The 12808-nt window shown below is 36.8% G+C and overlaps 3 protein-coding genes, 1 long non-coding RNA gene and 1 pseudogene across 8 annotated transcripts; 4 read left to right on the top strand and 1 right to left on the bottom strand.

The window, feature by feature from the left end:
• LOC109125269 lies at positions 2139-3822 on the top strand. Its single transcript, XM_019240433.1, has 2 exons — positions 2139-3346; positions 3425-3822. The coding sequence occupies exon 1, from the start codon at positions 2255-2257 to the stop codon at positions 2471-2473; it is 219 nt and encodes a 72-aa protein (XP_019095978.1). The 5' UTR covers positions 2139-2254; the 3' UTR covers positions 2474-3346; positions 3425-3822.
• LOC104762689 lies at positions 2690-3924 on the top strand (annotated as a pseudogene).
• On the top strand, positions 3554-6414 carry LOC104762690 (U-box domain-containing protein 38-like). 2 transcript variants are annotated; one of them, XM_010486027.2, is made up of 2 exons: positions 3554-3675; positions 4577-6265. In XM_010486027.2, the coding sequence occupies exon 2, from the start codon at positions 4577-4579 to the stop codon at positions 6263-6265; it is 1689 nt and encodes a 562-aa protein (XP_010484329.1). In that variant the 5' UTR covers positions 3554-3675. The 2 variants fall into 2 exon arrangements, with proteins under 2 accessions (XP_010484329.1, XP_019095977.1); XM_019240432.1 differs by lacking the exon at positions 3554-3675 and having other exon boundaries at positions 4320-6414.
• On the bottom strand, positions 6477-10440 carry LOC104762688 (regulation of nuclear pre-mRNA domain-containing protein 1A). Of its 2 annotated transcripts, none has more exons than XM_010486024.2 (9): positions 10271-10413; positions 10064-10165; positions 9597-9844; positions 9092-9247; positions 8845-9001; positions 8663-8744; positions 7377-7437; positions 7264-7299; positions 6477-7131 (listed from the first exon to the last, which is right to left on the bottom strand). In XM_010486024.2, the coding sequence occupies exons 2-9, from the start codon at positions 10137-10139 to the stop codon at positions 6637-6639; spliced, it is 1311 nt and encodes a 436-aa protein (XP_010484326.1). In that variant the 5' UTR covers positions 10140-10165; positions 10271-10413; the 3' UTR covers positions 6477-6636. The 2 variants fall into 2 exon arrangements, with proteins under 2 accessions (XP_010484326.1, XP_010484325.1); XM_010486023.2 differs by lacking the exons at positions 6477-7131; positions 7264-7299; positions 7377-7437 and adding exons at positions 7643-7758; positions 7861-8356; positions 8489-8524 and having other exon boundaries at positions 8602-8744; positions 10271-10440.
• Positions 11177-12486, top strand: LOC104762685. Of its 3 annotated transcripts, none has more exons than XR_002036479.1 (4): positions 11177-11386; positions 11572-11698; positions 11859-11990; positions 12268-12486. It is a non-coding gene; the product is annotated as an uncharacterized LOC104762685 (long non-coding RNA). The 3 variants fall into 3 exon arrangements; XR_763540.2 differs by having other exon boundaries at positions 11572-11706; XR_002036478.1 differs by having other exon boundaries at positions 11572-11706; positions 12265-12486.

The following is a 12808-nucleotide window of genomic DNA, read 5'->3' as shown; positions in this document are numbered from 1 at the left end:
GGGGGGGGGGGGGGGGGGCAAAGATCATGTTCATCGATTAAATACTGTAATATTCTAGGAATTTCGAAATTTGAAATAATGATATCCGTATAAATCGCCAAGACCCTATAAAGTATAGTGATAAACTCGTCAAATGAATGTAGTAAAGATCAATTATCATGAAAGTAAGCTTTTTAATCTTTGTTAAAAAGAAAACGTCCTCGATGATGATAAATTGTTATTATGTTCATATTTACATATCCGTTTTCAAAGAACGTAATGCTCTTTCTTATTACAAACAGGCCCATAATATAAAACTCTAAACCATCAAATGAATTAAGTATTATTGGGCTTATCTTGATATTGGGCTTCAAGCAACTTAGGTTTGGCCTTTAAGTTCCATTAACTTATAGAAGTATTTTGACTTTAATTAACTGCAGTTTATTTTTTTAAAACCCCAATTCCCAAATTAATTGAGGATACTCATTCATAGTACTCCTGTATCATAAAGGTTGATGTTTTAGGATTTTTTCTTGTATCACAAAGGATGATTTCTTTAGTGTTTAATGCATTTTAAATCTTAAAATCAAACAACTAATTAATATTTTTACTTTTCTAATAAATAATAGATATATGTATTTAATTGAATGACAAGTGTGAGAAAAATAAAAGTAAATGAGTATTAAAAGGAATATGAAACAAAAGTAATTAATAATTAATAATAATATAACATTTATTATTTTTTTTAATCTTGGTGCTAACCCTTAAAAATCAACTAGTATGAAACAGAGGGAGTATATAATAATCAGATAATTGTAATAGATTATGTGGTCAACACTTCAAAAATATACTAGGAAACTTTTATTTGAAAACCCCTATAATAGTAAAAAGTGAACAGCTTCCAGATCCATATATACGTAGATGCCACGGACCTTGGAGACCACTCCACAAAGCTTCCACACAAATGCACTATAAATAGAACCCTTATTACAAGTTGAATGTCATATGTACTTCTGAACTGTAACAAAATCAAAGATAGCCAAACAACAGAGTAATCAGATAACCGGAGGGAACCGATTCAATGGCGGACATACCAACTTCGAAATCAGCGCCGGCGGAATTCGGTTGGAGGAAACTAATTCCGGGGAAGATTACTGCAGCAATTGACAAGATGAAGTTGGAGAGGTTGAAGAAGATTTTCGAAGCTAAATCTGAGTCTTCTCAAGCAGCCAGAGATGGCGTCTTCTCTGCTTGATTCTCTCAAGTTTTGTTCAGAGCTAATTTCGTTTTTACATCTTAATCTATGGTTTGTGAAGTCTTATGCAAATATTGACTATGTATCAAAACATGTAACCTTTCAGTTTATTTACTATGATGATGACTCTGTCTTCTCCGGCGAATCACTGCGAGTAAAAACGAAAAAAAAAATCTCAAGGACTATTCATTATCATCCTTTTACTGTGTTAAGAAACTTCAGATTTTTGCAAATTCTACACTTATAATTCTCGATTTCTCTTTTAAAAAAGTATCATAGTTACGTAGTCGCTTTATCCGAACCTTCGAGAGAATGGGAGCACAGTGTACTATGTTTAACCCTAAAATAGAAAATAACAACAGCACCAATGAACGCAAATTAGTGATATAAACTCGTCGAATGAACGCAAATATCAATCTTTGTAAGTTACAATTACAAAGTTAAGTTTTTGGTTTACAGATTCGTTTCAAAAGAATGTAACAGGCCCATAATATAAAACTCAAAACAAATAATACGAGTAAGTATAATTGGGTATAATCTTGATTTTTGGGCTTGAAGCAACTTAGGTTTGGACTTTGGATCACAAACTTCAACAGCTTGACACTTGACTGATTTATAGACCTTTGTATTTTATGTTTTAATAAATTAAACATAATTAGTGATCAGATCAATACGTAGATGACACGGACCTTGGAGACCACTCAACAAAAGCTTCCACACAAAAAAACAATATTTTATTGATAAAATAAAACCGACCAAGCCCACCTTCTCACGAAAACTACCTGTACCAACAGATTCGGCCCCATTATTTTTTTTAAAACCATTAACCAAATTTTTATATTAATAAAAAATATATTATCATTTTCATTAGAGAGAAACTATTGACCCAACCTTATCCATCCATTACCGCCCGTCAATGCACTATAAATAAACCCGTTGTATGTACTTCTTCTGATATTTATAAAACCAGAGATAACCGAACATCAAAGTGATCTGATAACCGGAGATAAAACCGATTCAATGGCGGACATAGCGATTTTGGTTGCGGAGGAGTACGAGAGGAGGATGAGACTTCCGGCTGGTTCGAAATCAGCGCCGGCGGAATTCGATTGGAAGAAAATAATCCCGGCGAAGATGACTGTAGCTATCAACAAGATGAAGATTGAGAGTTTGAAGAACACCTTTGAAGCTAAATCTCAGTTCGCTCTCGCCATCTCTCATGGCTTCTTCTCTGCTTGATTCTCAAGTTTTGTTTATAGCTAATTTCGTTTTCTTAATCTTATTTCTATTTGCTTTGTGAAGTTTTTATGTAAATAACTTAAATATGTGAATTAATCAAAATGTTACTTTTGGTTTATTAGAAACTTTCTGTGTTGAGAAACTCCAGGCGTGATTTTTGCAATTCCACCCTTAAATTTCTCGATTCTCTTAATTCAAGTATCATAGTTTCGTAGTTGCTCTTTATCCAAATCTTCGAGAGAATGGGAAGCAGCGATGATACACCAGTGGTGCTCATCACGGGATGTTCTCAAGGAGGAATCGGCCACGCGCTAGCGCGTGAGTTCTCGGCTAACGGTTGTCGAGTAGTGGCGACGATTCGATCGCAGAGCACGATGATCGATTTGGTGAAAGATCCCAAGTTTTTCGTGGAGGAGCTCAATGTTCAATCGGAGCAGAGCGTGAGTAAAGTTGTCTCCAAGGTTATCGAAGAATTTGGTCAGATCGATGTTTTGGTTAATAACGCCGGAGTTCAGTGTATCGGACCTCTCGCTGAGATGCCAATCTCATCCATGGATAACACCTTCAACACCAATGTCTTCGGTGAATTTAAACATATCTTCATTTTTGCTCACCATGTGTTTGTTAAAATTCCTGACTCAACTCTTTCATGTCCGGTTTTGTGTTATTCTATTGATTGACTTAACTCAGTGATGAGTTAATGAAATTTGCAGGTTCTATGAGGATGACTCAAGCTGTAGTACCTCACATGGCTTTTAAGAAAAAGGGAAAGATTGTGAACATAGGAAGTATAAGCATAATGGCACCAGGACCATGGGCTGGTGTTTATACTGCATCAAAAGCTGCTCTTCATGCTCTTACCAATACATTAAGGTTTTCTTTGGTTTTCAGTAAAATCTTCTTCCATCAGCTTGATTCATATCTTGATTTGTGGTTGGTCTCCTTTGTAAGGTTGGAGCTTAAGCCATTTGGGATCGATGTAATCAACATTGTTCCAGGAGGTATTCAATCAAACATAGCTAACTCAGGGTTATCGAGTTTCAATAGTTTACCTGAACTGAAACTCTACAAACCGTTCGAGGAAGCTATCCGTGAGAGAGTGTTTCTGTCGTAAAACATAAAGCCAATACCTACAGAGACATTTGCGAAACAGACTGTTTCCGTTGTGCTCAAAAAAAATCCGCCGGCTTGGTTCTCTACAGGTAGGTTGTCGACCGTCATGGGGATCATGCACCATATGCCGATTTCCATCAAAGATTTCCTGTTGACTAAGAGCTTTATGAAGAAGGTTGCAAAACCTGAGTAGAGAGAGTAGTGTCCTTGGTTATAAAAGAAACTGTTTGAATGTATCCAACAAGTGAATATGTTGCCTAACCATGTTTAAAATCGTAAAGCACTAAAGCCAGATCGTCTAGACCCTTATACTTTAGTACAAACATTTATACGGAAAATATCAGATTATGTTTTATGCAATCCAACAATGCGCCATCAGTCAGAAGTACAATGTAAAAGCTTATCTGCTAAATTAAGAAACTCTTTTTCTTTCCTCAAGCTAAGAATGGCAAGTTTAGTGAAAAATCAAATCATTTTATTCTCACCTCTTTTTTAAAAAATTGGGATATTATTCCAAAACAGTAAATTACATTCCAAGTTTATATGTTTAAGGATGCAAATGTTGTGTAGTAGGTATGTGAACAAAATTGGCCTGAAAAAGAAAGCAAGAAAGCTTTTTTAGAATGTATGAACAATGAAAGCTAATTCACTTGGGTCCACGTATTAGATATAATGTACGGTCAACATTTTCGTAAAAAAATATTCATACGTCCAAGTTATAATTATAATCATCATCACTTCAAAACAAAATAAAATAAAAAAAAACACACAAAAGTAAAGAAAAAAAAAAGTCAGTAGGCCACAAAGTCCTTCAGTTCAGGAGGAAGAAGACGACTCTCCTCTTCTCTCCTCTCTTCTTCGTCTCAGAAAAATCTCCTAGGCAAGAAGAAGAAGCAAGATGAATTGAAATCCCTAAATTTCTCTACAAAACCCTTTTCAGAAAAAAATCAATACTCACCACCACCAATTTCTAACCGTTGATTTTTGCAGATGGGTAAAAGCGGACGGCTCAGATGGAACCCTTTCAGCCACAGATCGTCTTCTTCTGCGTCCTCATCATCATCATCTTCCCGACAACAACCTCAACAACAACAACCTCCTGTCGAATTCCTCTGTCCGATTTCAAAATCAATAATGTCTGACCCAGTTGTTGTCTCATCCGGTCAAACCTTTGAACGTCTCTGTGTTCAAGTCTGTCGCGACCTAAACTTTATCCCCAAACTCAACGGCAACGGAAACGACGACGACTCTGACTCTCAACCCGATTTCTCCAACATCATCCCTAACCTAAACATGAAATCAACAATCGATACTTGGTGCCACACCGTTGGCCTCTCACGCCCTCAGCCACCTGATTACTCCACCGTCGAGCGTAACCTACGGCAACAGATGCCTCCACCGGAAGTTGAGATTCGTGTCTCCGAGCAAGAGCTTCTCAGAGCTGTAGCTCACCGTGCTCCGATGATAACTCACCACGCTGATTCCGAACTCATGGGAAGGAGAGACTTCAACTCAACGAGCTCTTCTGATGAATCTGTAATCGTCGCTCAGAGCCCACACACTCCTCTTCCTTTAACGACCCGACCCGCTTGCTTCTCTCCGTCTCCATCATCTTCTTCTTCCTCCGCCGAAATCGAAACCCTAACACAACAACAACAGCAGCACAATCCAGAAGAGGAGGACGAAGTGATTTACGACAAGCTTAAGAGTAGTGATATTTTTGATCAAGAACAAGGTTTGATTATGATGAGGAAGATGACTCGTACTAAAGATGAAGCTAGGGTTTCGCTCTGTTCTCCTCGGATTCTTTCTTTACTGAAGACTATGATTGTTTCAAGATACTCACTAGTGCAGACGAACTCGTTAGCTTCGCTTGTGAATCTATCTTTGGACAAGAAGAACAAATTGACCATTGTTCGGTTAGGTTTTGTTCCCATTTTGATTGATGTTCTGAAATCAGGATCCAGAGAAGCTCAAGAACATGCCGCTGGAACAATCTTTAGTCTCTCTCTTGAAGATGATAATAAAATGCCTATTGGGGTTTTAGGAGCGCTTCAGCCATTGCTTCTCGCGTTACGAGCTGCTGATAGTGATAGGACGAGGCACGATTCGGCTCTTGCGCTTTACCATTTGTCCTTGAACCAGACGAATAGGTTGAAGCTCGTTAGGCTTGGAGCTGTTCCAGCGCTTTTCTCGATGGTTAGGTCTGGTGAATCAGCGAGCCGAGCGTTGTTGGTGATTTGTAATTTAGCTTGTTGTAGCGAAGGACGATCAGCGATGCTTGATGCGAATGCGGTTGCCATTCTTGTAGGGATGCTACGGGAGGAGAGGACGGAGGAGTCTACGGGGGCGGCTCGTTCTTCTTCTTCGGCACGTGAGAATTGTGTGGCTGCATTGTTCGCTTTAAGCCATGAGAGTCTTCGATTTAAGGGACTAGCGAAGGAGGCAAGAGCTGTGGATGTCTTGAAGGTAGTGGAAGAGAGGGGAACAGAGAGAGCTAGAGAGAAAGCGAAGAAAATTCTTCAGCTGATGAGAGAGAGGGTGCCGGAGGATGAGGAAGACGACGGCGAAGTATCAGTTGATTGGAACCGAGTTATCGACTCTAATGGTTCGATTCGGTCTAGGTTCCGAGTTGGTGGTAGCAACAGAGTGGTCACTCAGAACTCATCTGGCTTCTAAGAGTGGAGTGGCATTTCAGTTTGTTGTTTGTATAGACATTGAAAAAATGTTTATGATTGAAATTTTTTGTAACTTTGACTTGGAAAAAAAATTGAAAAGAACGTGACTGATGTAAATATTTTTGCATAAAAATCTCAAGATTTTGAATCCATTTTGAAACTATTGCATACAACAAATATAAATGTAACGCAGATAAACAACTGAAGTCTAATTATGTTACAAAGAAGTAAAATTTGACTAAACAGATTAAGATACAAAGATCGTGTTTTTACTTTCTAAAATGCATCCATCAAACAAAAACAAAGAGACTAAGTCAGAAACTAATCTACAGCTAAAACTAGAATTTTTTTGGCTTGTTTTTACTATTAACCTTAAGAATGGTGTGGAGGTCCAAAATACATCATACCCGGTGGTTGAAAACTCTGACCTTGTTGCGATTGTTGCTGAGCTGCGTTTTGTTGATTACTCATCATATGCGGCGGCAGTGATCCAGGCGGTGGTGGCAGTTGTCCAGGCGGCATTAGCGGAATGTTACCAAATCCATACGGTATAAACTGCTGCGATGCGGCTGGATTTGGGATCATGTGATACTGCGGATTTGGAGGAGCAAATGCATTTGTGTCAGCACTATTCGATTTGGTTAAACCAGAAGTCTGTGTAGTAGCTTCGGCAGCAAATGAAGACAGAACAGAATGCATAATCATTGATGAATTTGATGATGAAGTTAGCATTTCTGCCATTGCAGCGATTGAGGCAGGAGTCGCTTTTGCTGATTGGCCAGATGATCCGTTGTTACTGTTAACCGTTGTTTCATTATTGAGCCGCTTCTGCATGTTTTGGGCTTCTTCCGTTTGCACTTGTGCTACCTGATGAATTTAGACAAAACACAATAAAGTTTTAAACCAAGATTGCAAGTAGTTTTAAACCAAGATTGCATTTCGCAGATTGAACTGATCACTTGACAGTCCTAGGCATAAGTAACAGAAATCAGTAATTACCTGTATCTGAGATTGAAGATTCTCCAATTCAGATTCCTGACACATAAAACTCAGTAAGAAAGCGAAATGTCTAAGCAAACTATCGAGCTTTAAGAGTGAAAGACTCTCTTTACCTGTTCGCATAGCGCTTCCCTAAGATGTTTTACAAGGGATGTTCTATTTTCTTCAATGGATTTCAGTTTCTCAACAGATNATCTGGCTTCTAAGTGGCATTTTCATTTGTTGTTTGTATAGACATTGAAAAAATGTTTATTATTGAAATTTTTTGTAACTTTGACTTGGAAAAAATAATTGAAAAGAACGTGACTGATGTAAATATTTTTGTATAAAATTCTCAAGATTATGAATCCATTTTGAAACTATGCATACAACAAATATAAATATGTAACGCAGATAAACAACTGAAGTCTAAATTATGTTACAAAGAAGTAAAAATTGACTAAACAGCTTAGGGTACAAAGATCTGTAAGACAAAAGATCGTTCGTTTCTACTCTCTACAATGCAACATCAAATAAAGACAAAGAGACTAAGTCAGAAACTAATCTATATAATCTACAGCTAAAACTAAGATTTTTTGGCTTGTTTTTACTATTAACCTTAAGAATGGTGTGGAGGTCCAAAATACATCATACCCGGTGGTTGAAAACTCTGACCTTGTTGCGATTGTTGCTGAGCTGCGTTTTGTTGATTACTCATCATATGCGGCGGCAGTGATCCAGGCGGTGGTGGCAGTTGTCCAGGCGGCATTAGCGGAATGTTACCAAATCCATACGGTATAAACTGCTGCGATGCGGCTGGATTTGGGATCATGTGATACTGCGGATTTGGAGGAGCAAATGCATTTGTGTCAGCACTATTCGATTTGGTTAAACCAGAAGTCTGTGTAGTAGCTTCGGCAGCAAATGAAGACAGAACAGAATGCATAATCATTGATGAATTTGATGATGAAGTTAGCATTTCTGCCATTGCAGCGATTGAGGCAGGAGTCGCTTTTGCTGATTGGCCAGATGATCCGTTGTTACTGTTAACCGTTGTTTCATTATTGAGCCGCTTCTGCATGTTTTGGGCTTCTTCCGTTTGCACTTGTGCTACCTGATGAATTTAGACAAAACACAATAAAGTTTTAAACCAAGATTGCAAGTAGTTTTAAACCAAGATTGCATTTCGCAGATTGAACTGATCACTTGACAGTCCTAGGCATAAGTAACAGAAATCAGTAATTACCTGTATCTGAGATTGAAGATTCTCCAATTCAGATTCCTGACACATAAAACTCAGTAAGAAAGCGAAATGTCTAAGCAAACTATCGAGCTTTAAGAGTGAAAGACTCTCTTTACCTGTTCGCATAGCGCTTCCCTAAGATGTTTTACAAGGGATGTTCTATTTTCTTCAATGGATTTCAGTTTCTCAACAGATTGTCTCAGAGTGATTTCTTCTTCTTCCAATTCTTTTGCCAATGTTTTTCTCCTTGGGTCTTTTGCTGAAGACAATCCAACATTGAGAACCAGTATGTGTTTAAATAATCCCGAATGATAAATGTGATTACGTAAAAAGTCAAAATGTAGGGCTAATATGTTTACCAGTGGAGCAGGCGTCTTCAACATCTTTCTCCATCGTTCTGATACGTTTAACTGTAGACTTGCATTTGCTTATCTCTGTCTCTTCATTTGAGTTCTCTGCACGAACCAAATTAAATGCAGATACTATCTTCTCCGTCACACGTCCACTTGATAATTTCTGGTAGCCAAAAAAAAGCAAATGGAGAGAGCTAATGAATGTTAATTAAGACTCAGAAAAAAAAACACTGAACAAGGAAATAAAAATTACCGTTTTGGCAGATTTTGAATCCCGTTTCGCTGATTTGGATCCTTGTGATCGTTTTTTATTGATATCAAGCGGTGGAGGAGCTTCTTCTGAGAGCATTACATCTTTAAGACTCTTTGAACGAGACCCAAAGACTCTTCTCTCTTCCCATATGGTAACCTAGTAATAATGAAACCAAAGATTGGTGAACTAAACCTGGTTTAAGTCCCAAGCAGTACCAATTTACTCTAAAATCAGCAACATACTCTCAAAAACTCAAACATTTTAACAGATAAGAGAATCACGCATTTAGCAGTATTAGAAACAATGCAAAAGACACTTCTTAAGGTTAAAACTTAAAAGCAATCCAATTCCCTGAGTAAAATATCAACATCTAACACTATAATGAAACATAAGATTGATGATTAAGTCAGCTATTAAGTATCAAAACCATTCAAAAGCATAAAATCATTGATCAGTAAATTAAGCAGTAGAAACGCAACAAGATAACAAAAAGGCCAATCATTACCAGTCGTGAGACCACGCTTTTTCCATGATCATCTCCCAAGGAAACAAGATCTTTGAGAGCACCAGGGAGAACTTTCCAGAACTCTTGCACAAACTCATTACCCTGACGCTTGCTGTTCTGAAGTATGTCGTTAGCAAGGTACAAGAGAGGCACTTTCTGAGTTATCTCTGTACTGTGAAACTGTTTCTCCCATGTAGTAACCACTAACTCAGCTTCACTACGATGTACGATACACCACTGTGACAGAGCTTATCCCAAAAGAGGATCAAAGACCAAACAATCAGAATTGCATAATACAAATACACACAGACATAAAGTGACTTAAGTATAACGTGAATGAGCTTATCCAAAAAGGTTTCAAAGAACCAAACAATCAGAATTGCAATATACAAAACACAAAGAGATGTAATTAAACAACAAAATTGAAATTTTAGGGCAATGAATTAGAATTTTCAAAAAAAGGATACTTTGGATAGATTGCTGAGTGCTGTTGAGCTTAGCGAGCTTATCAATCAGTATCTCTTCACTGAATGGACTACTCATCCCAACCCAATAATCAAATCAAAACCCTACAAAAAAAGGGGAGGGACGAAGCTGAAACTCTGAATTGTTTTTACACGAATTCGATTGGATAATCAAATAGATATTGATCTAAGCTTGGTCAAAGCAATAACCTTTTTTTACTTTACCGACGGGATAACGCGGCGGCGGAGAACAAATCTTACGGCGGAGCGTGAACCAAACCCTAGGAAGGCGTTCTCTTTTTTCTTTGTCCTAACGCCGTCGTCTGCCATTAATTTTTCATTTTTCGCAATTTCCTTTTTTTTTTCTCGATCTCAATTTCTTCATTTTCCCACTCAATTTTTTCACATTTTTCCATTTTACTGATTATAATATCGTAATTAAAGAAAAAACTGTCCAAAACCAAAAAAAAAAGGAATAAAAAATTAAAACGATGTGATCTGATTGTTAAGTAATGTGATTACTGATTAGGCTATAAAATCAATTTGGGCCTCAATTTGATATAATGGGCTTATTCTGTATTCGGCCTTTTATTACTTCTGTTTTTATAGCTGTTATGCTTCTTGGGATTGTTGACTTAAATTTCAAATTGAGGCCTCTGTAAACACTTTTGACTTTTCGTACTCCTGTAAATTGTTAACGTAGGTGCGTCAAATTCATTCACAAACTGGTTAAAAAATATAGACGTTAGAAGGGAAAAAAGGCGTTTGGGCCTATTGCGATCGTTTTACTATTCTTGTGTATAATTTATTCACTTTTTACTGTTAAGTGTCAAGTCACTGACATCAAACGGTGATATATATCTGAGACTCAAATATCACAACGGTAACAAATATAGACGTTTGGGCCTACTGCCAACGTTTACTATTGTTGTGTATAATTTATTCACTTTTAGTGTTAAGTGTCAATTCACTGACAACAAACGGTAACATATTTGAGACTCAACGGTAAAAAATATAGACGTTAGAAAAAAAGTAGCCGTTGAAAGAACCAAAGCCAAGCTGCCTATATAAGTGACTTGTGCCCATAAGCCTTCTTCACAAAATTAGTTCCTCTTGTTCTCGTACTTTCTGTAGTATCGCTTTACCGTTCTCGTAGTTTGTCGTAGCAAAGCAAAGGCTTCTCTTTTTCATTGGTTAAAAAAATAGAGAGAGAGAGAGAGAGAAGAGAGAGAGCAAAGTTTCGTCGAAGATTACTCTCGTAGCCAAACTCTGCTTCAAGATTTTGGCAAGAGTTATTAGATGTTTCTCTATTTTTATATGAACCATGTAATAATCTAGAAGTATTTGTTTTTTTTTTTAGTGTTTCTATATATGAACCATAGATATTATTAATTAAAAAACGTGTTCTCTTTTGCACACTAAAACATGACTAGTTTCAGTTCTACGCATCATAAAAGTTTTGGCTTAAACTCACTGTCTTCCTCTGTTTTTTTCTTTTTTTCTTTTTGCAGGTTCTCTCTGCAAGGATAATAACCAGAATTTGAAGGCTCGTCATACCAGCTGCAACCAACGCTGGACAATAGAAAAAAACAGAGAATGAAATTTCTGCGTGATATGCATCGTAATCAAGAACCAAAGGTGAATTAGTAAGTTGATGTTTTCCCTTTATTTTGTTTGTATTTTATGAAGCTTCTGTCCGGTTATTTGTTGATATTGAGAACTGTGTTGGGTTTCATAATGAAGAAACATATAGTTAAAAGATCTTTTAAAATTTTCTGACGTCTAAATACAATTACAGGAAGGAGAAGAGAAGAAACAGAGAAAATATGTCACGGCCTGTATTGTGCCGGAGAATATTCCAGCTATGACTGACTCGTCCCAATTCGTCGCCATTATCCTCAGTTTATATATATATATGTATATGTTCAAGGTTAATTTTATCTCTCTTATTATTTGCTTTTGATACTCGTAGTCTCATTTTGTTTATATGCTTAAGTTATGTTCGTTATATTCTTGTAATGTTTTTTAACTCTCTGATTTCAAGTTCGGCTAGTTCTTTTTTGAATGCTTGTGGTTAAAATTGATCCCAATTGGGGAAGTAGGTCCCCAAAATACAAAAATATGTTACGGATTTGTTTAAACTTTTGGTTTTCTTTTACGTTGAAACATCATACAATGACAGTTTTTTCCGCAAACTATTCTAGCAGGTTTTTCTTAAGCAAGCGAACTTTGACCCGACCGGGATGTCAAGTGGCAGAGAGAGACATTGAGATTGACACATACAAAATTAGACACTTAAATTTTGGTTCATGTAGTACAAAGAATATTCTCCGGTTCACCTTAGCCCACGGTAACAACAAAAATCTCATCATTTTAAAACATTTTAAGTAAAAATTTGACGGTCAAGGCTGTCAAATACTGCATCAGCTGTGGTTTGTTGTCCGTCTTATTTCGGGAGTGGACAGATTTGCCAAGTGGAATTCTCATGACCTAAATTTTATGAATCGTCATGATTCTTGACCAAGATAATAAACTAGATTTCTCAACCAAGACAAAAAATATATTCAAAAATTATATACTGCAAAACTCAAATAGTCAATTAACTGATCATACAACATCAAAATATAGAAAATTAAAATACAAAAAAAAACCTAAAACATTGGACGTAAGGAGTAGAAAAAAAAATGCCTATGAACCTGATCATAAAACATAAAAAATATAGAAAATTTAAAAAAAAAAAAAAAAAAA

This window comes from Camelina sativa, chromosome 18, assembly GCF_000633955.1.
Source record: "Camelina sativa cultivar DH55 chromosome 18, Cs, whole genome shotgun sequence".
Lineage (NCBI taxonomy): Eukaryota > Viridiplantae > Streptophyta > Magnoliopsida > Brassicales > Brassicaceae > Camelina > Camelina sativa.
The sequence above is the reverse complement of the archived record's forward strand: the minus strand, read 5'-3'. Positions and strand labels throughout refer to the sequence as shown.

What these genes read in the sequence shown, in the direction of transcription:
- LOC109125269 (XM_019240433.1), top strand. Translation starts at nt 2,255, where the DNA reads ATGGCGGACATAGCGATTTTGGTTGCGGAGGAGTACGAGAGGAGGATG.
- LOC104762690 (XM_019240432.1), top strand. Translation starts at nt 4,577, where the DNA reads ATGGGTAAAAGCGGACGGCTCAGATGGAACCCTTTCAGCCACAGATCG.
- LOC104762688 (XM_010486023.2), bottom strand. Translation starts at nt 10,139, where the DNA reads ATGAGTAGTCCATTCAGTGAAGAGATACTGATTGATAAGCTCGCTAAG. An exon ending in ATTCAAAATCTGCCAAAACG is followed by an intron (nt 9,002 to 9,091) that starts GTAATTTTTATT and finishes TTTGGCTACCAG; the next exon opens with AAATTATCAAGTGGACGTGT. An exon ending in ATCTTCAATCTCAGATACAG is followed by an intron (nt 8,357 to 8,488) that starts GTAATTACTGAT and finishes TAAATTCATCAG; the next exon opens with GTAGCACAAGTGCAAACGGA.